We start from the raw sequence: 27,546 nt of genomic DNA on the forward strand, positions 1-27,546 counted from the left end.
TCCAACATTTTTCTTCATACTTCTGAAAATCAGGTGACCAAATCTGGGCATAATAGTCCATGTGAGGCCTAATCAGAGCCTTATACAATGGAACAAGAATCTCCCTACTTCTACACGTCAGTGTCCTCCACATCATTCCCAGAAGTCTTTGTGTTGTCTTCACAGTTTTGGCGATGTGTCCCCTAAATTTTAGATCCTTATCCACTATCACCCCCAGATCTCTTATTTCCTCTACTTCCAACAATATATTCTCACCAAGCATAAATTCTGCATTCCATCTTTATTTTCCAAATTTTAAAACCTTACATTTTGCAACATTGAACTTGCATCTCCATTTGCTTGCCCAATCACTCAATTTATTCAAGTCTTCTTGCAAGGCCACAACATCTTCACTACTCTTTATGGTTCGTCCCAACTTTGCATCATCTGCAAACAACTGAATATCTCCATCCAAATCTTCGCCAATATCATTAATATACAAGTTAAATAGTAATGGCCCTAAAACAGACCCCTGAGCCACTCCACTAGTGACTTTCCTTTTCCTGGATATCGCACCCTCATACACAACTTGTTGATACCTATCAGATAGCCAGTCTCCAATCCAATGCACTAATCTAATATCCAACCCCATCTGCTCTAGTTTGACTGTCAACTTATCATGAGGTACTCTATCAAAAGCTTTTGCAAAATCCAAGTATATTACTGTGTATCCTTCTCCTCTGTCCAAGGAAGCAGTCACTTTATTGTAATAAGTGAGTAGATTACTAAAACATGACCTCCCTTTAGCAAATCCATGCTGTCAATCAAAGATTATACCATTGTTGTCAACCCAACTCTGGATCCTAGTTCTCACAAGCTTCTCCAACAACTTAACCACAACACTTGACACAGAGATAGGCCTATAGTTTGATGCTTGAGTTCGATCACCTTCTTTATGAAGTGGCACAATCTTTCCCTCCTTCCACTCTTTAGGAACTTGACCAAGTGCAAGACTCGTATGATCAAGTCCCACAGCCTTATTTATATCTAGTTTACTCAACTCGATGAGCAGTTAAGACTGTTGATTATTAAACGTCTGAATAATTAAACATTTTAATATATAAAACATAATTATCAGAATATTATGCAAGTGCCAGAATATAGTTAAGATTTTGGACCTGATATAGAAAGGCTGATTAGAGACAGAATACAAATCTGGACTGATAAGAATGGAAATCTTTCAACAGAGGAGATGCTTATGATATGATTTATCTGGATTTTACTAAAGCATTTGATTGAATACCACATAAACTACTTTTGAAGTTAAACAGGATAGGGATGGATAGTCATTTGGTAGCTTGAGATACACCCTCTGTCCAGAAAGAAACCGAACTTTTGATAGAAAATAAAACACGGGCCAATTATAATGACTCAAATCATTTATTTCAATCAATATACTCTTTCCTCTACTTCGATACAGCGTTTGGCATGGTCAATTAATTCGTTAAATAAGTTTTTTATATAGGTTATTGGGATACTGTTGAGTGTCGTGGTTATTGCTGCTTGAACGTTTTCAATGGTGTCATATCACTTTCCTTTCATAGGAAAATGAAGTTGGGGGAAGAGAAAGAAGTCACAAGGTGCTAAATCAGGTGAATACGGTGAGTGATCCGACACACAAACTTAGCTTTTGCTCATAAACTGTCTCACAATGTTCAAACGATGAGATGGTGCATTATCGTGCAAAAGTGACCAGCTGCCTGCATCATGATATTCATGCCGTACACGACAAATTCTCGTTATCAATTGCTTCAAAACTTCAAGATAAAACTCACCATTGACTGTTTGGCCAGGCAGAACAAATTCTTTCAATCAATTTACTCTCCCTCTGCTTCAATACAGCGTTTGGCATGGTCAATTGATTCGTTAAATGAGTTTTTTATATTGGATACTGTTGAGTGTCATGGTTACTGCCGCTCGAACGTTTTCAATGCCCTTGGAGAACAAATCAGCATTGTCTTTACTTTTGACTTCTCCAAGTGACTTTTTTTCAGATGCCCATCTTCTGGTGGTCTCCACTCAGCACTTTGTTTCACGTTCATACTCAAAACACCACATTTTGTCACCAGTAACGATCGTATCAAGGAAGTTTGAGTTCTTACAAGCGATTTTACGAGCGAAGGGGATAAATTAACTATGGAAAGGATACAAAGACAGATGACAAAGATGGTTTCAGGACTGTACAAGGATAGTTATGAGGATCGGCTGAGTGAATGTGAACTGCAAAGTTTGGCAGATAGAAGACGGAGAGGTGATATGATTGAGACTTTTAAACTGTTGAGAGGTAGTTACAGGGTTGACACTGGGGAGTTCTTTCACTTGGTTGAACAGCGGGAAGGAGTGATGACAAGAGGCCATCCCTGGAAGTTATGAAAGGAAACTGTGAGCAAGAGGGTGAGGAGTGGTTTCTATGCATGGAGGGTGGTTGAGCCGTGGAATGCATTGCCTGATGGAGTGGTGAGGGTGAGAACGGTCAATGAGTTTAAGGAGTGGTATGATAGACTTTGTATTTCTTAGGGGGGACCTCCCCTCAATGAGTCTTGACAGACTTTATATTCTTAGGAAGGACCTCCCACGATGAGTCTTTTGACTCCATGGAGGCCTGAATAATAATAATAATAATTTTAATGAGATCCTTGCAGTGTTCAATTCGATACATTTTTTGGTCATCGGTCAACTTGTGGGGAATAAATTTCGAATTCAATTTATGAAGGCCAAACTGTCGGTCAAAATGTTGTGCACAGTTGATTTTGAAATCCCTAATTCATTTTCAATCAATTTCACAGACGATTATTTCAGGTTTTCTTTGATGAAATCATGAACTTTTTGGATGTTAACTTTGCTCGGTCCAGTTTATGGACAGCCCGGCTTTTCGTCGTACTCAAGCATCTCATGACCACTTTGAAATAGCTTAAACCACTCATAAACTTGAGTACAGGATAAGCATTCACCACGGTATGCTTTTGGAAGCATTTGATGCATTTCGGTAAAACTTTTACCAAGTTTAACACAAAAGCCAATTGCAGCTCCCTGTTTGAAACTCATTTTCTGACTGTTTGTCAAAACACACTGTCACTCTTGGCACTATAACTCGGCTTCTGATGAAACAAATGTCATAAACAGTTGACACAACACTACTGAAGGTTGCCGCTTTCGACAACAAAAAGATACAACAGGTGGTGCCACTAGTTTCTTCTATTTTTGAAAAGTTTGGTTAGTTTCTTTTTGGACAGAGGGTGTAGTTGCAAGAATGTTTGACTGATAGGAACCAGCAAGTTGTATATAGAGGTAGTGTCCAAAAAAAAAAAAAAAAGTTATGAGTTTGGCACCACAGGGACCAGTGCTGTTTAACTTATATATCAATAATACAGTCTAGGGTATGAAAAGGGATATTCATTTGTTTGCTGATAATTACTAAATTAGGAAAAGCAACGTCAGGAAGTATTGACATGTTGTTGTTACAAGAGGATTTGAATAGGCTAGTGCTTTGGGTGTTATTTCAATAGTGGATGTTATTTCAATGAGGATGTTATTTCAATGGTGCTAAGTATAAAGTGATGCAGTTTAGCACACATATATATTTGGTTTTATCCTTTATCCAAGTGTAAGCAAACTTTGTTTGCACCAGAAATACTTTCAGGAATAACAACTCTTGGTAAAGGTGGTATATGTTCTCATCACTTGACTTAGTATCCCATAATGCAAAGCACATCTCCTTACAGACATGTATAATGCTTAAGACATGTATAATAATTAAGAGAAGGGTCACTACCCAGACCGGTTTCGACCTTTATTGAGGTCTCATCAATGGGAGCCAGATCCAGAGGTGGTGATCCTAAGGTGGAAGTAATAGAAAAGTCATATTTACTTATGAGTTGCCAAAGGGTGTCATACCCTATTATTAAAATTCTCTGGATTAGAGATAAGTTTATGGAAGTTTTTTTACTTGGCTATGCTAACATAGCCAGTGCTGTATTTAGGTATAGGCTGTATAGGTCCAGGCCTAGAGTGGCAAATTTTGAGGGATTTCAAAAAAATGAGAGCCTGGAAATTTCCAGGCTCTCATTTTTGTAATTATAACATGTTCCTTATATGCCGCATCTACTCACAAGTAGAGAAATATTTTTCTTTTCCTCATTGTAAGTTTAGTCTGCATGCATATTGGCATGTAATCAGATTCTGCATAACTATACAGACCGAGACATGTGAATGGAAAGCTATTGTATTGTTGTCGGTAACTTGACACAAAGGCAATAGGGATCGCGGTTGGTAGAGATTGATGCTAATTAACTTTGTGTCGGTATTATTCTTACTAACTATAACAACTTTTCCTTCTTCATTATTTTGAATTCAAATTAAAATTGTTAATTGTTGCCCTTCAACTCTTTAGTTCAGTATCCTGATATCTTTGTGGTGGCAGTTAAGACATGCTAAATCTGACATTATTTTTAGAGTTTTCAGTGTCCTTGTCATATGTTGTCATCAGAGTTTTATTGTTTTGCTTTTAAAAAGTTATAAATTGTGTAAATGATTCCGATACATCAGAACCAATACTACAGAACCGAAAATATCATCCTCTCCCCTCAAAGCAAGGTCCTCTACTGGCCAATGTTTTTACAATTGCAAGTACTCATTTTAACACTGCCTTCCAGTACTTAATTTCTTCTTCCAGTTGCTGAGTTATTTGTAAGTCAATTCTCCTTGCTTAGACAGTGATCTTTCAAAATCACAAAGAGCAAAGTAAGACATGTTTCTAAGAAACTCATCGAGAGGAATCTGATTAATTGCAAAAAATAATAAGAGATTTTCTTGTTTACTCTCCTAATACCGGAAAGATCTTCTGTGCACCTTGTCGCCTTTTTGGTGGAGGGAGAGCTGACAATAGTCACTTTGTCAGTGGATTTAATGACTGGAAAATGCAGAAGCACGACATCACGAGTCATCACGAGAAAGCAACTAGTCATATGAACTGTCTGATAGCTCTGAAAAAAAGAGCAAATCTTGCAGGGAGAATTGACTTACAAATAACTCAGCAACTGGAAAAAGAAATTAAGTACTGAAAGGTGGTGTTAAAACAAGTAGTTGCAGTTGTAAAAACATTGGCCGGTAGAGGACTTGCTTTGAGGGGAAAGGATGACATTTTTGGTTCTGTGCATAATGGAAATGTAATGATGTGTCTAGAGTTAATTAGTGAATTTGATCCCTTTCTTGCTGAGCACATTGCCAAAAGCAGGAAAAAAGGAAAAGGTTTCATTTCCTATCTTTCCTTTGCCACGTATGAGGAATTTATTAAAATAATGGGCAAGAAAGTAATCAGATTTATTGTGAAAGAACTTAAAATAGCTAAGTACTATTCCATAAGTGTTGACTCAACACCAGACTTGTCTCATGTTGATCAGCTGTCCTTCATTGTACGATTTGTGAAAGAACATGGAACTCCTGTGGAGCGTTTCTTGCATTTCATTCCTACCGTAAGTCACAAATCTGAAGAGTTACAAGAAGCGGTTTTGACTTCACTAAACGAGCTTTGAATTGATGTAGCAAATTGCAGAGGGCAGGCATATGATAATGCTGGTAACATGTCAGACCAATACACAGGACTGCAAGCAAGACTTCTTGAAATATATCCATTGGCAGAATTCACACCATGCGCTGGATATTCTCTGTCTCTAATTGGTACTTGTGCTGCCGAATCCTGTCAGCACTTTTCCGCATTTTTTGATGTCCTTCAGAAACTATGTATTTTTCACATCTTCAACACATCAGTGAAGTGTTCTAAGCAAGCACCTGGAAACTTCTGCAAAAGTAATCAAACGCCCTTCGCCTACTTGTTGGTCAGCTCGTGATTATGCCTGTCAGAGTCTTCATGAGGGAAGGAAATAATTTCCACTTTGTCTGAAATTTAAAATGACACCACCCAGAAGAAAGTTATGCGATGTGAAGCAAGTGAGATTCTACGGCAACTTCAGTCACTGGAGGTTGGGATCATGACCTGCCTATGGGGTGATATTCTCGCAAGAATGAATGCTACAAGCAAGAAATAACAAAGTGTAAACATTGATATAGGAACTGTGTGTGAACTGTACGGGTCCCTTGAAGAATATTTCAAAGAACTAGAGTTATTCTATGAATCCTATGAAGAACAGGGCAAGAAATAAGCGGAGTTGACTTGTATGAGGAAGAGAAAAAGAGGAAGCAAAAGCCCACTAGGTTTTTTGATGACAGTATAGATGAAAGTAATGAAAATGAAGATGAGTACAATCCATCAGTCAGTTTCAAAACTGATACTTATGACACAATTTTGCACACTCATTCGAAATGAATCGAAGAAAAGTGTCGTATGAAAACCTCTCAAAGAGTTCCGGTTTCTCACAACAATGCACGTGATATGTGAAAAGGATGTCATAAAATGGACAAAAAAAACTATAAGAACACTTTTCGATTGATATTGAACCTGAATTTGTAAACGAATGTCTGCACTTCAGAGTGCACATAAAATCAAGTGGCCTAGAAATAAATACATTCCTACAACTTTCACAGAAAATGTGACAAGAAGCCCTACAGTGTATATATCCCAATCTGGACACTGCTGTTATGATTTTTCTGTTTAAGATGACAACAAATTGCTCAGCTGAACAATCATTTTCTGCCCTCAAAATGTTGAAGGACTACCATAGAACAATTATTACAGAAGAAAGACTCAGCAACTTGGCAGTGCTACAAATTGAGAGTGATATTACAAGGGCACTGGACTACAAGGACGTGATAAATACCTTTGCCGAGCGAGCGGCAAGCCGTAGAATATTCTAGGACATTTTGGGTGAGTCATAATATATATATATATATATATTTATATTACAAATTTACGATGTAAATAGGTTATGCATGTAAATCAACATGTTCATTAAATATGAGGGCCAGCACTTTCTGCGGGCCTAGGGGTGAGAAATACCTAAATACACCACTGAGCATAGCCAAGTGAAAAAAAGTGATGAGAACTTATACCACCTTTATCAGGAGTTTCCACAGTCCTGAAAGTACTTCAAGCACAAAGTTTGTTTGTTTACGCTTGGAGAAAGGATAAAATCAAATATATAATTCTTAGCATAGCCAAGTGAAAAAAACTTCCATAAAGTTTAGCACACCTATTTAACAGGGGAAAGGATAACAGATTAGTAAGTTGAATTTCTGATTGACTGTCAGGTATCAGCAGGTTGTGTATGGAGGAGTGGTATCCTAAAAGGGAAGGTCACTAGTGGAATGCCACAGGGATCTGTTTTGTGACCATTATTGTTTAACTTGTATGTTGACAACATTGGGACCAGCTTAACTGGAGATGTGCAGATGTTTACTGATGATGCAAAGTTAGGAAGAACTGAGAAGTAAAGTAGATGTTATGGCCTTGCAGGAGGATCTGAATAGACTGTGTTAATGGGCAAATGATTTCTGTTTAACATTGCAGAGTGCAAGGTCTTGAAATGTGGTAGGCATGGTTGGGATGCAGAGTATACAATTAATGGGGAAATTTTGAAGGAGGTGATGGAGATGAGAGATCTTGGAGTTATGGCAGACAGATGCATTAAGTTTAGGAGTCACATTGCTTTAATTATAAGGACATCCCAATGGATTATGGCAATAATGAGGTGGACATTGACATGCAGAAGGAAAGAGGTTATGGTTTTCCTGTATAAGGCTTTGATCAGACCACATATGGACTACTGTGCACAGATATGGTCACCTAGTTTTCTGGGGGGATGAGGATATATTGGAGAAGGTCCAGAGAAGTTTACTAAGTTAGTGTCAGGTCTATGGAATGTCAGAGACACAAGGAGAGTTTACATATTACTATGTAAACTTTCATATGGTTCAAAAAGGAATAGTTTGTTATATTGGAAGATTTGCAATAAAAAATTCCCTGCAAGAAAGCTCTGATGATAGTAAGCAAGTTCTCTATAATGGTATTTCTTATATAAAGAGTTTAGTATAAAAAGGAAATTAATTTAATTGCTTAGGTCACTAATTGGGTAGATTTATACAATATACAGCCTCTTTCAGCTAAGAGTTAACACTGCCCTCCTCTAGCATGGCCTGTTTTTCACAAATGGGAAATTGCTGGTTCAGGAGAGTATTGCTGCTTTACAAATATACTTGCCCTCGTTGTTGGAAATGCCAAATAGATCCCTATGTAGAGGTATTAGATGGCTTTCACTGCATGAAGAAACACCACTGTCTGCTTATTGGAAGCCTGACGTTCCTAGTGCCATGTTTAATCTTCATAATGGGATCTCTGGTCTCTTCGACCCTCTCAACTCTCGGCATACTGTAATTGACTATAGAGCCAACACCTCCTCCTTCACTTGAAGAACAACAATAAAACATTTCCACAGGCCAACTCCTAAAGAATACATTATTATTATAGAAAATTCCATGGAATCCTTAGACTCATTGGGGAGGCCCTAAACATCAGGCGAAATACATCCAACATTTGATACTATCATACTTTGCTTTGAACTAATTTACAGTCATGGCACCCACAACAGACTGTGGCAACCTATTCCACTCATTCACCATTCTCCAAGCAAAAATTCTAGTCCTGACAGCCCTACTAACTACACTTTTGCTCAGTTTCCAAGGGCGGCCCTTAGTTCTCCTACCACAAGACTTGTTCTGAAAAAATTTCTTCTGGATAGAAAAAGAGTTATGTCCACACAAAGTAGAGATGCAAGAGGGAAATAGTGGCAGTGGTTTTGAGGCAGTATGGTGTGAGATAGAGGTGAATGGAATGAAATACTTTGTTAGATGTTGTTATAGATCTGGTAATGTGGATGGTAGTCACTACGAAATGTATAATCAAATTAGTCAATCAAGCAAATAAAAAAAGGGTGATCATTATGGGTGATTTTAATTATGGCAATATAGACTGGAATGAAATAGCAACTGGAAGTAAAGAAAATGAGTTTCTTGAGTTTTTGAGGGACAACTGCCTCAGACAATATTTAACAGAGGGCACATGAGCATTTAGGGTCTTGGATTTGATCATCTCATCAGAGAATGTGATTATAAATGAGAGGCCCCAATTACCCTCCAATTGGTGAGAGTGACCATGAAGTGATTACCTGATTGGTTGCCAGCAGTGTGAGGATCTCTGTGAAGGTGAAGAAAAGGTATATGTGGAACTACAAGGGTGGTGATTATGAAGAGCTCAGGAGACAGCTTGCAGGTGTAGCATGGAATGAGGAGTTAGCTAGAAAAGAGATCATGCAGCTTGGGGGATTTTCTAAAACTATCTACTAGATGCAATGTCTAAATTAGGTGTGAAATGGATGAATAAAGAGATTAAGCATGTGATACAGAGAAAAGGGACATTATGGAGGGGCAGCATAAGAGAAGTAGAAATAATAATACCATGAGGATTACAAAGACCAGGCAAGGGGGAGAGACTTGGTTGGCAAGGGTAGCTAAAGAGAGGTATGAACAGTAGTTAGCTAATGAAGCCAAAAAGAATCCTAAGGAGTTCTTTTGATATGTAGCCAGCAAAGAAAAGAATGATTATGGAAGGATGACATTGATTGGAGAAAATGGCATAAAGACAGCTGTTGCGGAAGGTGTGATGGAGATACTTAATGATCAGTTCATAAAGGTCTTTCATCTTGTGAATGTGACTTCATGGAGAGATTGAGAGCAGTTGATGATGGGAAGGAGAGACTGACTGTAAATGAACAAGAGGTGTATGGGGAGTTGACCAAACTAGATGTTAAGACTGTGGGACTTACTAAAATATCACCACGTATTCTGAAAGAATGTGTCAGGGAGTTGATGCTGGCCTTGACATAGCTTTTTGATATGAGTCTTGCACTGGGACAAATTCCTAAGGAGTAGAAGGAGAGAAAGATTGTGCCATGTCATAGAGGAGGTGATAGAACTCAAGCATCAAATTATAGGCCTATAACATCTGACACACAACATCTGTGTGTCAGATGTGTTGTGGTTAAGTTGTTGGAGAAGCTTTTGAGAACTAGGATCCAGAATTGGGTTGACAACAATGGTATTATCTTTGATGGACAGCATCAACATGGATTTGCTAAAGGGAGATCATGTTTTAGTAATTTAGTAATCTACTTACTTATTAGAATAAGATGACTGCTTCCTTGAACAGAGGAGAAGGATACACAGTAATATACTTAGATTTTGCAAAGGCTTTTGATAGATTACCGATTGAGATAAGTTGGTAGTCAAACTAGAGCAGATGTGGTTGGATATGAGATTAGTGCATTGGATTGGAGACTGGCAATCTGATAGGTTTCAACAAGTTGTTTATGGGAGAGCGATATCCGGGAAAAGGAAAGTCACTGGCTGTATGCCTCGGGGGTCTGTTTTAGGGCCATTACAGTTTAACCTGCATATTAATGATATTGGCAAAGATTCAGATGGGAATATTCAGTTGTTTGCAGATAATGCAAAGTTGGGACAAACTATGAAAAGTAGAGAAGATGTTGTGGCCCCTTACAAGAAGACTTGAATAGATTGAGTGAATTGGCACGAGAGGGGGGGGATACAAGTTCAGTGTTGCAAAATGTAAGGTTTTAAAATTTGAGTAACACGGATGGGATGCTGAATTTATGCTTGGTGGGGATATATTGTTGGAGGTGTAGGAAATAAGAGATCTTGGGGTGATTGTGGATAAGGATCTAAAATTTAGAGGGCACATTGCCAAAATTGTGAGGACTACATAATGAATTCTGGGAATGATGCAGAGGACACTGATGGGTAGAAATAAGGAGATTCTTGTTCCATTGTATAAGGCTCTGATTAGGCCACACATGGACTACTGTGCATAGATTTGGTTGCCTGGTTTTCAAAAGGACAAAGAGATGTTGGAAAGGGTCCAGAGATGAGTGAGTAAGATAGTTTTTGATTTCTGGAACGTTGAATATGAAGATAGGTTGAGAAGATGCAATTTGCAGAGTATAGCTGATACAAGGAAGAGGGGTGATATGATAGAGCCCTCCAAGTTAATAAGGAGTTGTTAATGATCAATGTTGAACAGGTTTTACAGAAAACAGTGAGAGATCAGGGAAGAACAATAGGTCATCCCTGGAAGATGTATAAGGAAGGTGTGAACATGGGAGTGAGAAAGTTTTTTGCATGTAGAGTGGTGAATGATTGGAATGCCTTGCCCGAGAGTGTGGTGTCTGCAGAGAATTTGAGTGTGTTTAAAGCATGGTATGACGAGCTGTGTGTATGATAAAAGGACATCCCAGATGAGTGTTTGACTCCATGGGGTCTTGGGTAATAACAATAATAATATCAGTCTTGTAAAAATCCTTCAGTAATTTGTATGTCTCAATCATATCACTCCTTTTCGGCAATTCAACCAATTTCTGTGACCCCACAAATCTTCAACCTATCCTCATCAAGTTTGTTTCAATCACAAGAAACCTAGGTCACGAGATCCATTCATAGTAGTCTTACCAAGGCTCTATAGAGATATAATAATGTACTTGTTTCTACTCATCAGGGTATTCTTCAGTAACCAAATAATCCAACGAGCTACTTTAGCCACTTTTGAAATATGCTCTCTAAACTTTAATTCCCTACAACTCAAACCTGCATATCCCTAAGGACCAAACCTTGCTGCCATTTATTCTGCCAGATGCTTGGAGGGAATCCAAAAATAGCAGCATGCAAAGGATACTTGAGGTCATACATGGAGAGCAGCACCCTGAAGCACAGAATAAACTCATGAACATGTCTCCCTATGTAGAAGACACATTCATCAGTTTCTCAAACACAACACCTACCCTGCTCCGTAATTTATTATTATTATTATTATTACCCCAAGACCTCACGGAGTCAAATACTCATCTAGGAGGTCCTTTTATCACACACACAGCTCATACCATGCCTTAAACACATTCAAACTCCTTGTACACACCACGCTCTCAGGCAAGGCATTCCAATCATTTACAACTCTGCACAAGAAAACCCTGCCTCTCACTCCCCTACTCACATCTTCTTTATACAGTTTCTAGGGATGACCTCTGGTTCTCCCCTGATCGCCCACTATTTTCTGTAGAACCTCTCCAGCATTGATCCTATAACAATCCCTTACCAACTTGTAGGTCTCTATCATAATCACCCCTCTTCCTCCTGTCCACCAGACTCTGCAAATTGCATCTTCTCAATCTTACCTCATACTTGACATTCCAGAGGTCAGAAACTACCTTAGTCAGTCACCTTTCAACCCTTTCCAACATCTCTTCATCCTTCTGAAAACCACGTGACCAAATCTGGTCGCAATAGTCCATGTGTGGCCTAATCAAAGTCTTATACAAAGGAACAAGAATCTCCCTACTTCTACACATCAGTGTCCTCCGCATCATTCCCAGAAGCCTTTGTTTTGTCTTCACAATTTTGGTTATGTGTCCCCTATGCCTTAGTAATTTACTAACTTTATCACCCCCAGATCTCTTATTTCCTCTACCTCCAACAATATATTCTCACCAAGTATAAATTCTGCATCCCATCTTTGTTTTCCAAATTTTAAAACCTAACATTTTGCAACATTGAACCCACATCCCCATTTCCGTGCCCAATCACTCAATTTATTCAATTCTTCTTGCAAGGCCACAATATATTCACTACTCGTCATGGTTCATCCCAACTTTCCATCATCTGCAAACAACTGAATATCTCCATTCAAATCTTCACCTATATCATTAATGTACAAGTTAAACGTAGAAAGTTTTTTACCTTGGGTATAATACATGTTAAAGATACCAAGTTATTTTAAAAATGGGTTTTACTCCATTTCCCAAATAAGCAAACAGACAAATAAGTCATGTTTGTGCCTGCATGTAATGCGAGCCTCACTGACCTGTAAAGTAGTACAAGTCCAGGCACCTCGTGGTAAAGTTAGAATAAGCTCTGATCACTATTCTTAATATTTACCCATAATGCAAAGCCCATCTCCTTGAGGAGATGTATGATGCTATGCATTAAAGGCAAGGGGCCACTACCCAGACTGGTTTTGACCTTTATTGAGGTCTCATCAGTGGGAGCCAGACTTAGAAATACCAAGGTTAAGTAAAACAGAGGTTATAAGTATTTTACCAAAACAAGTTACCATAGGGTGCTTTGACCTTATTAAATAAAAATCTCAGAATGAGAGATAGATGTAGAAAGTTTTTTGCCTTGGGTATAAACGAGTCTTAGCGAGTCTATTCGAGTGCAAAAACAGAGGGTGAAAGAAATGAGTCATGGGAGGAACAAATGATTTGAAAGAAGACAAAATGGAAATGATAGAGAATGTGAGGGAATTACGTGAGGTAGCAAAAGAGAAGAGTGAGAGAGTTAGGATGGTGAGTATTTTTCCACGGTATGACAGTGAAGTGTTCAGAAGGAGGGCCATAATTGGCAATGACTTTATGCGTGGGTTATGCATGGAGAGTGGTGTGGAATTTGTGGATGTGTGGAGTGAGTTCGATGGGCGAAAGGATTTATATAAGATGGATAGGTTACATTTGAATGGATTTGGTGTATGGAGACTTGAAAAAGTGTTGATGAATGAAGTGGAAGTGGATGTACAGACTCAGGGAAACTAGATTTATTAAGGGGTAGTGGGAGTAGATATGCACACTTTAGGGAGGCAGTTGAGTGTATGAATGAGTATAATATGCAAATCAGAATGGAATAGTTAGTATAAGGCATCGAAGTAGGGATGGGACTAACGGGCTTCTACAATTTATGTACACTAATGCCAGGAGTATTAGGAACAAGAAGGAAGAGTTTTTGGCTATGGTTGGCACTTCCAGGCCACAGGTTCTTCTGTCAGTCATGTATTAGTGAAACATGGCTGACAGAAGATGATAAAGCTAGTGTGAATGGAATGTGACGGGTATAGCGTGTTCAGGAGTCACAGGGAGAATAAAAAGGGAGGAGGAGTTTTATTGATCATAGCTGATGAGTTGCAGCCAAGGAGTATAGAAGTTGAACTGCAGGATAGAGAAAAGAGCACATTTGAGGGTCTGAAGGATTTGAGGCCTCTATCTCACACTATTTGGTGTGAGATAGAGGCTAGAAGAACAAAATATACAATTGGGTGCTGTTATAGACCAGGTGATGGAATAGATGGTGGGGATAGTATGCATAGGCAAATAGAAGAAATGAGTGGAAGGAGGGTAATTATTATGGGTGATTTCAATTATGGTAATATTGACTGGAAGGAGGAAAAGGCACATGGGAGGAAGGAATTGGATTTTATGTGGTTATTAAGGGATAACTATCTGCGACAGCATGTAGTGGAAAATACTAGGGGGCAGAGAGTGCTTGACCTAGTAATTGCATCTGGGAATGTGGCTGTAACGAACATGGTCATGTTGCCACCAATTGGTAAGAGTGATCATAAGGTCATGACTTGGGAGGTGGCTAAAGGAGTTGCTAAAGGAGTTATTAAGGGGTAACTATCTGCGACAGCATGTAGTGGAAAATACTAGGGGGCAGAGAGTGCTTGACCTAGTAATTGCATCTGGGAATGTGGCTGTAACGAACATGATCATGTTGCCACCAATTGGTAAGAGTGATCATAAGGTCATGACTTGGGAGGTGGCTAAAGGAGTGGAATTTACAATTATGACAGGGTACATGTGGAATTACCAGGCTGGTAAGTATGACAAGCTAAGGAGTGTGCTTGGCTCAGTGCCATGGCATGTAAAACTGCAAGGGCTCGATGTTGATAGTGCATGGGTGTTGGTGGTTAAGAAGTGTTGCAGGAGGAAATGGTTGACAGTATACTAAGAATCCAAATAAAAAATCAAGTAGGGGTTAAATGGATGAATAACGCTATTAAGCTTGAGCTGCAAAAAAAGAAACAATTGTGGAGAGAATTTAAGAAGAAAGGTGACCAGCAGGTGCAGGAACAGTATAAAGCTCAGGCCAGGATGGTAACAAGGGTGCTAAGAAAAGCAAAAGTGGACTACGAAAGAAAATTGGCCATGCAGGCTAAAGAGAATCCCAAACAGTTTTTTCAATATGTTGCAAGTAAAAGGAAAAATGTTCATGGCAGAATGATTTTAAAAAATGCTGAGGGTAGGGAGGTAACCGAATCAGTTGATATAGTGGAATTACTGAGCGAGCACTTTGCAAGAGTATATCATCCAGGTGGTGACATTGCAGGAATGGAAGAACCAACAGCTTATACTGGAATTGTGATGAATGAATTAGAGGTAAATAGTCCATTACAGAACCTCAATGTCAATACATCTGTGGGATTGGATGGTATACCAGCTCATGTCGTACATGAAGTGGCTAAAGAATTGTCAGTGCCTTTGACCATTTTCTTTAATTTGAGCCTCGGGTCTGGGTCAGTCCCAAGGGGGTGGAAAGAGGGGAAAATACTTCCGCTGCATAAAGGTTATTCCAAGGTTGCTGTTGAAAATTACCGGCCAATCAGCATAACAGGAATCGTTATCAAGGTCTTGGAGAAAATAGTCAAGAGGAAAATACAAGATTGGATAGATGAAAAGGGATACTGTATCGGGGACAGCATGGTTTTGTGAAGGGTAGGTCATGCCTCAGTAACTTGCTCACGTCTTATAACACAGTGACGGCTGAACTGGATAAGGGTAATGGGTTTACAGTGATTCTACTGGACCTTGCTAAGGCCTTTGACAGGATACTACATGGAATTCTAATCAGTAAAATGAAGCATATGGAGATGGATAGGAGGGTGGTTGACGGAGAGATATCAGAAAGTGGCTTATTCAGGAGTAGAGTCCACAAGACGGCCTGTGACTAGTGGTGTGCCACAAGGATCTGTTCTTGGACCACTGCTGTTTAATTTGTTCATTAATAATATAGGAAAGGATCTGAGAGGAACAGTTCATTTGTTTGCAGATGATGCAAAGTTGGGTAGGGCGGTAGTGAATGCAGATGATGTCAAAATTTTCCAGGATGATTTGGATAGATTGGGGGTCTGGGCTAAGGAGAATGGATGTCAATTTAATGTGGCAAAATGTAAGGTTATACATTTTGGGGTGAAAAGATTAGCAACAGTTTACTACATTGGTGGAATTGTACTCCAGGAAATTGATGAGGCATGAGATTTAGGAGTGTTGGTGGATAAGGAGTTGAAGTTTAAGGGGGGGGGTACATTGCAAACGTGGCTAAATCAGCTCATCAAATTACTTGGTTGCAGAAGAATACGTTGACAAGCAGAGACAAGCATGTTATTGTTCCTCTGTATCGAGCCTTGATAAGACCCCATCTCGACTACTGTGCCCAGATTTGGTCACCGAGGTTTCTTCTTGATGGGGGAGGAGGTTGACAGGATCCAGAGGCGAGTGACCAAGATGATAGCAGGTCTGTGGAATGAACCTTATGAAAACAGGTTGAGGATTTGTGGGTTGCAAAAATTGGTTGATAGGAAGAGGAGGGGAGATATGATTGAGACATTCAAATTACTGAAGGGTTTCTATAATTTTTTTTTTTTTCTATAAAATTAATTCAGAAGATATTTTTGAGAACAGGGCTGGTTGTGGGAGGACTAGGGGATACCCATGGAAGCTGGCAAGAGCGTGGTTAGTAAGGGTGTTAGAGCTGGGTTCTTTACTTTTAGAGCTGCCAGAGTCTGTGGTGGGTGCTGTGACAGTGAATGAGTTTAAAGCGAGGTATGATAGATACTGAATGAATGTCGAATAGTTGTGATGAACATGATTTGGGCCTCCCTCGATGAGTCTAAGGACTCCCTGGAGTTGCTCATAATAATAATAATAATAATAATAATAATATAATATATGTTAAAGATGCCAAGATATTTTAAACCTGGTTTTACTCCATTTCCCAAGTAAGCAAACAGACAAATAAGTCAAGTTTGTGCCTGCATGTATTGCAAGTCTAGGTGACCCGTAAAGTAGTCTAAGCAACTCGTGGTGAAGGTGGAATAAGCTCTGATCACTATTCTTGATATTTACCCTTAATGCAAAGCCCATCTCCTTGAGGAGATGTATGGTGGTATGCATTAAAGACAAGGGGCCACTACCCAGACTGGTTTCAACCTTTATTGAGGTCTCATCAGTGGGAGACAGGCTTAGAAATACCAAGGTTAAGTAAAACATAGCTTATAAGTATTTTACCAAAACAAGTTACCATAAGGTGCTTTGACCTTATTAAATAAAAATCTCAGGATGAGAGATAGATGTAGAAAGTTTTTTACCTTGGGTATAATATATGTTAAAGATGCCAAGCTATTTTAAACCTGGTTTTACTTCATTTCTCAAGTAAGCAAACAGACAAATAAGTCAAGTTTGCACTTGTATGTATTGCAAATCTAGGTGACTCATAAAGTAGTACAAGTCTAGGCAACTTGCAGTGGCTCCCACTGATGAGACCTTAATAAAGGTCGAAACTGGTCTGGGTAGTGGCCTTTAATGCATCTCCTCAAGGAGATGGGCTTTGCATTAAGAGTTAATATCAAGAATAGTGATCAGAACTTATTCCACCTTTACCACGAGTTGCCTAGACTTGTGCTACTTTACAGGTCACCTAGACTTACATGCAGGCACAAACTTGCCTTATTTGTCTGTTTGCTTAATTGGGAAATGGAGTAAAACCAGGTTTAAAATAGCTTGGCATCTTTAACATACAAGTTAAACAGTAATGGCCCTAAAACAGACCCCTGAGGCACTCCACTAGTGACTGACATCAAATTTCTATTTCTAACATCAAATCATGAAAAACACCATTAAAACAAAGTTACACTGTGGATCAAAGAAAACTCTATAAAAAAAAAAAAAGTAACTAAAATTCTTAAAATACAACAATAAATCTAAAAAAGGGGGGGTTTCTAAGACTGCAGTAGCAAATTATAGACTAACCAGTATCTGAGGAGCGGTAGTAAAAGTACTAGAAAAATTGGTCAAAAAAAAAAGAATTCAAGAACGAATCATAAGAATAATACGCTATGAGGGCAACATGGCTTCATGAAAGATCGGTTATGCCTTAGTAATTTACTAACTTTTTTATAATAGAGTGACAGCTGATTTGGATAAAGGTAATGGCTACATGATGATTCTGATGCATTTTATCATTATTATAATTACTATTCAGGTAATACGAGGTCAAAATACTCATTGTAGAAGGTGCTTCCTAGGAAACACAAAGTCTATCATACCATTCACTGAACGCTCTTGCTCTCACCACTCTATCAGGCAATGCATTCCATCATTTAACCACCCTCCATGCAAAGAAACCACTCCTCACACTCTTGCTCATAGCTTCCTTTTGTAACTTTCAGGGATGGCCCCATGTCATCATTCCTTCCCACTGTTCCACCAAGTGAAAGAACTCCCCAATGTCAACCCTGTAACTAACTCTCAACAGTTTAAAAGTCTCAATCATATCATGTCTCCTTCTTCTATTTACCAAACTCTGCAGTCCACATTCCCTCAGCTGATCCTTATATTAACATTGTACGGTCCTGAAACCATCTTTGTTATCTGGCTCTGTATCCTTTCTACAGTTAATTTATCCCCTTCAAATCTTGGGGACCAAATTTGAGAACAACAGTCTAAGTGTGGTCTGATCAAGGTCTTATACAGTGGAACAATAACTCTTATCTGAGCAGGTGAGCATCCTTTGTAGTATTGCAGCAATCCTCTGGGTTACCTTCACCACCTTTATAATATGTTCCCTGAATTTCAGTTTTCTAACAATCACCTCCCCAAGATCTCTTGTCTCCCCTACTTCCTCCAGTATAGCTCCTCCAATTGAGAATGCAGCCTCCCATCGATGTATCCCAAACTTCAAGACTTTACATTTTGCTGCATTAAACTGAAACTCCTATTCATTTTCCCAACTCTCTAGTTTTTTCAAATCCTCTTGTACGCCACATCTGCACTATTACTAATAACCCTTCCAGTTTCACATCATCTGCAAACAACTGAATATCTCCCTGCAATCCATTGACAATGTCATTAATATAAAGGTTAAACAATACAAGTTTAATCTTTATATTAATGACAGCCAATCAGTGGTGTCCAGTGAAAATTTTAAGTGAGGGTGCTACATATACAAAATAAAAAAAAATTATTTTTTTCCTAATCAGTAACCAATTTATTAATAAATAAATTTACATATTAAAAAATTGCTTTATTAAAAATATTACGCCTTCACCACGAACACGCACCAATAATAAAAGTTTCTTATCTCACAGAAATAACGTGCGCAGCATACGATTTATCTGTAAGCAACACTGCCCAAACGAGCAGTGTTGGAATCACTTGTAACATGCAATCACAAGTGCAAACGAATATCGGCGAGTCTAGCTGCAATTGGCTGAACGCGATGATTCTGACACTGCGTTTGATCTCAGTGCATTTGTTTAGTGTAACGATAATTGAGAAAATATAATTCTTTTCATATTTTCAACAGTGACACTTGTTATAATTCAGCCTTGTATCTATAACAAATAAATAATTATATGTTATTTTAGCGAAATAAAATAACATTTTAAAAAAATAGTTCACCCTCACCATGAACATGCACCAATAATAAAAGTTTCGTATCTCACAGAAATAACACGCGCAAGCATACGATTTATTTGAAAGCGACACTGCCCAAACAAGCAGCGTAGGAATCACTTGTAACGTGCACACACAAGCACAAACGAATATCGGCGAGTCTAGCTGCAATTGGCGAAACCTGATAATTCTGACATGCGTTAGATCACAGTGCATTTGTTTCGTGATCTAAAGCATTAATTGAATAATTCCGGTTATTAACTATTCAATCAATGTCAAAATATAAGTTGTAACCTTTAACATGTTGTATTGCATTTATATAATGTTGTAAGCATTGTTATTATTTATAAACAAACAAAATTTAATTTTTTCATTTTTTCCTTAGGGGTGCTGCAGTGTCGCAGTGCTCATGTACGAGCCACCGCAGCCAATCCTGAATCCAGTTGACTAACCCAACATCTAAACCCATGTGCTGCAACTTAAATATCAGCTTATCACGTAGCACCCTGTCAAATGCCTTTGCAAAATCCAAAAAAAGGCAGTATATGCCTTTCCCTCATCATTTTGCAAAGGCATTTGACAGAATACCACATGGAACTCTGCTACAAAAAGCAGGACAAATGGGGATGGATATGACACTGGTTATGTGGATAAGAGGGTGGCTGCTGGACAGATATCAAAAAGTGGTACATGGAGAAGCAGAGTCCAGGTAAAAGCAGGTGACTAGTGATGTGCTGCAAGGTTCGGTGCCAGGACCATTACTGTTTAATTGGTACATAAATGATATAACCTGAAAGGAAATATTCAGTTGTTTGCATACAAAAATAGGTAGAGTAATAGTGAATCAAGGTGATGTGGAGAATCTGCAGGATGATTTAAATAGGCTGCCAGTATGGAGAAATGTAAAGTTATGCATTTTGGGATAAATGGATTAACTGACTGACAGCATACTGGAAGAAGCAATTAAATATTCAGTAAAAGTGAGTGCCAGGCACATACACAAGTATAGATAAATAAGTTTTAGTTAGAACTAGGAACATCATCTCTTACTTAACATGAATAGTAAAATGCACTCAACTTTGGTAATGCTGAGAAGAGGAGACAAGTTGGCTACTGATTTAAAAAAAAGGGGGAGGACTAAAGGAATGCAGCCTACTCCCTCTGGATAATGAAAAAGACATTAACATATTATTATTATTATTATTATTATTATTATTATTATTATTATATCATATACTACTCATCTATTTTATAAAAATGTGAATGTGAATGATGGGCCTTTGTGATCAGTGCATAAGCTTACACACAAAAAGACTGAAGTATCAGTTAAATTAAGTCAGCAACATAATATGCAAGCTAATATAAAATACAAAGAAGTACAATTAATTTTGGGTTCTGAACTTGTTAGCAATGTGATTAAATTATAAGTTTAGATGTTGCATATGGTCAAAAATTAAGAATGTGCAACATTCTTAATTTTTATCCATGAGTTTTATAACTGATATGCTACTGGAGTGGCTAGAAATCAGGAATCACTTATTCTCAAAACCAACATAAATGTAAAGGAAAGAAAAAAAAAAAGGGAAAGATTTAATATTTAAAATGACACTAGTTAAGTACTGTAAAACAATAAAATTACACAATAACTATAGTAATCAACTTTAATGAAAGTATAATTTTTGTGTACTAAAAATGAGTACATAATCAGTGTGTATAAACAACGAGCAAATGAAAGAACAGGAACAACAATCAGTTTACCAATTAAAAATAGATGATTCATGCTAGAAATAAATATTCCTATTAATTTTATTCATAAGTTTAAATAATATTAAACTATTTTTGATGTAAATATCAAAAATTGACTGTTGTACCTTGTATTCCTTTTCTTTCAATTGCTTGTTGTTTACACACACACACACACACACACACACACACACACACACACACACACACACACACACACACACACACACACACACACACACACACACACACACACACACACACACACACACACACACACTGATGATGTACTGTTAATTCTTTATGAAATATTTATACTTTCATTAAAGTTTATTATTGTGGTTATCATGTAATTTTGTTGTTCTATAGTTTTGTCACAGGTACCTTTAAAGATTGAATTAGTTCAGTAGTACCTAATTTTTTTTGCTGTTCAGCTCCAGATGTTCGACGAACTTTTTTCCTGGTTAAATAACCTCTAATATCTGTTCAAAAAAGAAATAAAAAAAATAGATATGTTGTATTACTGTAAAGTATTACTATAAAAGTATTCAGACAGGAAACAAAAATATGGAGCTAGTAATTATTAATAGTAGTAGTAATTATTATTATTAATAATTATCATTCTGTGACACCTCCAGGGAGTCCAAAGCCTCATTGAGGGAGAGTGTGCCAACAACATCGAACGATTGTCCCCTTCATCTGAACATGATTTTTAGATTCTATTGTCATCGCAAATGAAAGAACAGACATTTCTTTAACAGAGGATTAAAATATTTTTTACTGAGAAGTCCAACTGGTAGTTATGTTAAGAAACCTCTGAAGAAGTTTCAAAAGTTATGGTAAAGTGATATTATGTAGCACACACAGCCTTCAGCACAAGCGAGTTCCTTGGTAAAGTGCCACTTAAAAGACACATTTTAAAGAATGTCAAAATGTATACCTTTTATAAGTGTTTTGATTTCAAGTTCCAGTGCCTTTACTACACTGTCTGATTCTCCTCAGTGGCTAGGAAGAAATGACGAAAAGATTTAGTAGCCTATATTGAAAGTTATAATATAGCTCATAATTTTAGAGCTTTACTTTTAATTTTATAATTTTATTTAATCCCTACGATGTAGTCTTTTAAGGCACTTTCTTTAAAAATAAGAAAAAATATTTGATGGTTTCACTTCTCTCAGCAATCATATCCCATAGTGTATTACAATCTGGCTTCACCTCTACATGACAAAAAGAGCTGGTATAGGTCTTTTTAAAGACCTATAGTATAGGTCTGGTATAGGTCCTTTTTAAATGCCATTTTAAAATTTGGCTGCATGAAAAATTAGTCTTTTGGAATTAGTTACATACGTTTTTATAAAACCTCAGAGTGGAGAATAAAATTCACCATAAAAAACTATGGTGAATTTTAGGTCATTTACCTTTTATATACTAGCGAAATGAAGTCTGTTAGACAGAAAACTAATTACACAAGAGACCTCTTAATGGAAATTCTACTACCATACTATCAGAATTTTGGAAAGCACAACAACTGATTTACAGCCATTCCACTGAAATAGCCTGTATAGTCAAGAAATACTCTTGAAGAAATCTTTTGTAAAAAAAGAAAAACTATTTATCAAATTATTTGCAGAGGATTATTCTTAATATTGAACAATAAAAATTAATAAGGAAAGGAATTTGGATTTGAATTTCATATTGAAAAGAAGAACATGTAAGAAAGTTTTAAAAGAGAATAAAAGTTGAGCAGCTCTCAAATGTGAACTGTAGACTAAAATACACAAATATTATTCAAGAAAAAATGAAAGAGTTTGAGAGCAGGAATCAAACCTTGGAGATTCAGTGGCAATCCCTAAAGAAAACACTGACTGATTCAGCCAGAGTGGCATGTGGTGAGGTTGTCTGTAAGAATATAAAAATCAGAACTCCATGGTGGACACAGGAAGTTAAAGCGCCAGTGATGGAAAAGAAAAAAGCATATCAAAAGTTCCTGGTAAATAAGTCAGCTTGTGCTCTTAGAGAATACAGAGACAAATGTAAGAAAGCGAAACACTGTGTAAAACTGGCTAAACAAAAGTCATGAGGACTTTGGCAAGAATATAGAAAATAAATATCAAGAAGGTGGCAAGATATTCTGGAGGTTGTTGAAGAAGTTCAGAAATGGAGGAAAAAGTGCTGTAAAAGGAATTAGAGATGATAAAGATGACATGAAAACAGGAGAAAAAGATATCCTTGAAGTATGGAGTAATTACTTTGAAAAACTGCTAAATGAAACAAGCAGTGATGACAGCACAGTGGTAAAAAAACACTAACCAGGCATGCAGTCAGAAATACATATCCATACATGAAGTAGAAAAAGCCATCAAAAGCTGAAATGTGGAAAGGCAGTAGGAGTTGATGATATTCGACCAGAAATGCTGAAGTATGGAGGTTTAAAAGTCGTACAGTGGATGCACTGTATAGTTCAGAAGACCTGGACAGAGGGACGAATTCCAGATGATTGGAGTAGAGCTCTCATAGTATCCATATATAAAAAGGGAAATAAAACTGAATGTGAGAATTATAGAGGCATTTCATTACTGAGTGTTTCTGGTAAGATATATACAATTATACTTGAGAAATGGTTGAGAAGGATTGGGAAAGAGAAGCTTGCTGAAGAAAAAGCTGGATTCAGGCCAAATAGAGATTGTCAGGATCAGATTTTCACTTTACGACGATAGTTGAGAAATCATGGGAATATAACAGAGATCTGTATTTAAGTTTTGTAGATCTGGAAAAGACATATGACAAGGTGCCAAGAGAGAAGCTATTCTAAACACTACAGTTATATGGTGTTAATGGGGCATTATATCAAGCAATACTTGGTCTTTATTTGAGTTGTAAATCAGCAGGAATTGAAGGAAGTACAAGTAGGTGGTTTAATATTAGATCTGGTGTGAGACAAGGATGTACATTATCCACTCTCTTATTCATTATCTATATGGATCACATTATGAAGAGAAGTGGTATTAAACATGATATCAAAATTGGAGGTGTTAAGCTCAGCAGTTTGCTTTATGTGGATAATGTTGTACTTCTAAATAAATCCGTTATAAGTCTGCAAGATTCCCTGACTAAATTGAATAACTGTTGGAGGTGTTAAGCTCAGCAGTTTGCTTTATGTGGATGATGTTGTACTTCTAAATAAATCCGTTATAAGTCTGCAAGATTCCCTGACTAAATTGAATAACTGTTGTAATAGATATGGTATGAAGGTCAGCATTAAAAAGACAAAGACAATGAAAATAGGCAGAAACATTGAAAATATCAACTGCATTGTGACTGGAGAACTTATAGAACAAGTAAATTATTTCCGCTACTTAGGCATGCTTTTTAGTGACAATGATAAGTTAAATATGGAAATAGACAACAGAATCAACAAAGCTGGTATGGTAGGAAGTCGACTGAATCAATTTATATGGAATAAGAGAGAAATTAGCCAAAACACTAAATTAGTTGCATACAAGACAGATGGCATCAATGGCAGTATCATATTAAAAATGAAGATATTAGGAAATAACTTGATATTGTCACCATCCAGGAATGCATAGTAGAGCTAATCTCAGGTGGTATGGTGTCACTTAAGCAGAATGGGTGAGGAAAGATTAGCAAAACAAGTGTTCTCTGCCAGGTTGGCAGGAAAAAGACCCAGAGGAAGACCAAGATATAGGTGGATTGATGCAGTAGAAAGTGTCTTAGAAGACAGAAATATAAGACCTGATAATACTGGAGTCTTATCATTTAACAGACTGATTTGGAGGAAAATTGTAGATAGGAAGTTAGTAATGATGTAAATTTTTCATGTAGTACTATCATATCCTGTACACCCCTCTTTGAGGGTATATATCAGGAATTTGATGATGATGATTATGATGAGGAATTTGGATTGCAATGAGACTATAACCAATTCAGTTTGTCAAAAAATATAATTTTTCTATGTGAAATATTAAATGAATGTAAAGTAAATATAATCTCAGACCTCCTTCAAAACTGTCGGTAGCATATACAGGGTGTCCCAAAATTCACGCAAGATTTAAATTTAGTGCCATTTGTGCGGTAAAGTGTTGCCAATGAGAAAAAAAAGACAAAGTGACAGCTGACAGTTCAGGGTTATTAAAAATGGAGCGCTACACGAAAGAACAACGCATTTTCATTGTTGAGCAATATTTGAAGGTTTGGCAGCTACAGTTTGCAATTTTCGTACAAAATATGGTCGGAATAGTGATTTAACTTCATCAACTGTGAAAAAGATTAATTAAAAAATTCAAGGAAACTGGATCAATTAGTGATCTTATACACTCTGGCCATCCTTCAACAAGTCGTTCAACAGAAAACATCAAAGCAGTTCGTGAGAGTGTTGCTGAGAGTCCAGGAACATCAATTCGGCACCATGGTCTTGAATTGGGCATTTCGAGAAGCTCTCTACAGCGTATTCTCACGAAAGATTTGCATCTTTATGCTTACAAAGTTCAATTGACTCAAGAACTGAAGCCTACTGACCACACACACAGTGAAGAGAGTTCGTTGAATGGATTATGGAACAACAACAAGTGGATGCTTATTTTTCAAACAAAATCATCTTCAGCGATGAGGCTCGTTTTCATCTTGATGGCTTCGTTAATCGACAAAATTGTCGCATTTGGGGTTCAGAAAATCTACGAGTGATTGCTGAGAAACAAATGCGTCCACAACATGCCACTGTTCGGTGCGGATTTTGGACTGGAGGCATCATCGGTCCATTCTTCTTCGAAAATGCTACTGGTAAGGCAATAACAGTTAATGGTGCTCGCTATTGCAACATGATAATCCAGTTTTTTGTGCCTAAATTGCAAGATACGGATGTGGACGACATGTGGTTTCAACAAGACGGTGCTACATGCCATACAGCCCGAGAAACAATTCAATTACTGCATGAGTCATTTCCTGGTTGTGTAATTTCCCGTTTTGGTGATCAGAATTGGCCGCCCAGATCATGTGACTTAACGCCGTTGGACTTTTTTCTTTAGGGTTTTTTGAAGTCTAAGGTTTATGCCAACAAGCCCACGACCACCCACGCCTTGAAGGAGGAAACCAAGTGCTGTATCAATGAAATTCAGCCACATTTATGCAAAATGGTCATGGAAAATTTCGACAAAAGAGTGCGTATGTGCCAGCAAAACCGTGGAGCATTTATTTACCCGATATGCTATTCCATGCATAACCCTATACTGCATACTTTATGAATCAATAAAAAATTACAATTTTTAATTAAAAACCTGTGTTTTCTATCAAAATTACTTCTTGCATGAATTTTGGGACACCCTATACATGCAAATACAATATTCTATATTTAGAACAAAAATTTTTTATTTATTTTTTTTTTTTTTTATGTTGAGTCCATACACAAGAGGTTGGTTCATCAACCTATAGTACATTAGTACTGTGTATTGGTAGTGGGTTGAGAAAGGAGGAACTTGTTTATATTTGATTTAAATGACTGTAAATTGTAATCTTTGGGAAACAATGGGGAGGGGGGGGGACTATTCCACAATACAGCAGCTGCAGGGATGAAGGAGGAAGAAAAGACACTTGTTCTGCTTGTTTCTAGGTGCACTGTGAAGGGATGTTGAAAGTCCGTATAATAGGAGATACAAAAGGATATTTGCAACAAGAAATTCTGCATGTTTCCATTGATTTAGTGGAATCAATTGAAATACATGCTGAAATGATCCATGTTATACAGCTGCCATGTAACCTGGACAAGCTAATTGTGAACATTATTATTATTATTATTATTATTATTATTATTACACCCTCCTTGGAGGCAGCAAACTTATCAGTGGAAAGTTCATTCAACTGATAATACATTTATCATACTGAATCTTAACATCCTTAATATTTCCTCCATCGATAACATATTCTGGTAATGTGTTCCATTCACTCACAATTCTTCATGGGAAAAAATCTACTCCTCACACTCTGTCTTCAACACACTCTTATATAACTTCCAGGATTGCCTCTCATTCTTCCCCTCTCACCTTCAATTCTTTTTATAATTCACCTCTGGATTAATCAAATAAAATCCCCTCACTAGCTTAAGCATTTCTATCATATCACCTCTTTTTCTCCTATCTGCCAAACCCTGCAATCCACATTTCTTCAACCTCTCACCACAGCCAAGCTTCCAGATTCTTAATATTGTCTTAGTCACTTTCCAATGTTTCCACATCAC

At 37.5% G+C, this 27,546-nt stretch overlaps 1 protein-coding gene across 1 annotated transcript in view; it reads right to left on the reverse strand.

Annotated features, from left to right (window-relative positions):
* Nucleotides 1-27,546, reverse strand: part of ninaC (STKc_myosinIII_N_like and MYSc_Myo21 domain-containing protein ninaC) — a 579,315-nt gene that overhangs the window by 111,548 nt on the left and 440,221 nt on the right. The window contains exon 28 of the mRNA XM_090415596.1: nucleotides 21,713-21,781. Within this exon, the coding sequence (XP_090271722.1) occupies nucleotides 21,713-21,781 (69 nt within the window). The remainder of the gene's footprint in view (nucleotides 1-21,712; nucleotides 21,782-27,546) is intronic.

Source organism: Typopeltis vanoorti, chromosome 3, assembly GCF_054136105.1.
Source record: "Typopeltis vanoorti isolate ZY-2024b chromosome 3, IOZ_Tvanoo_1.0, whole genome shotgun sequence".
NCBI lineage: Eukaryota > Metazoa > Arthropoda > Arachnida > Uropygi > Thelyphonidae > Typopeltis > Typopeltis vanoorti.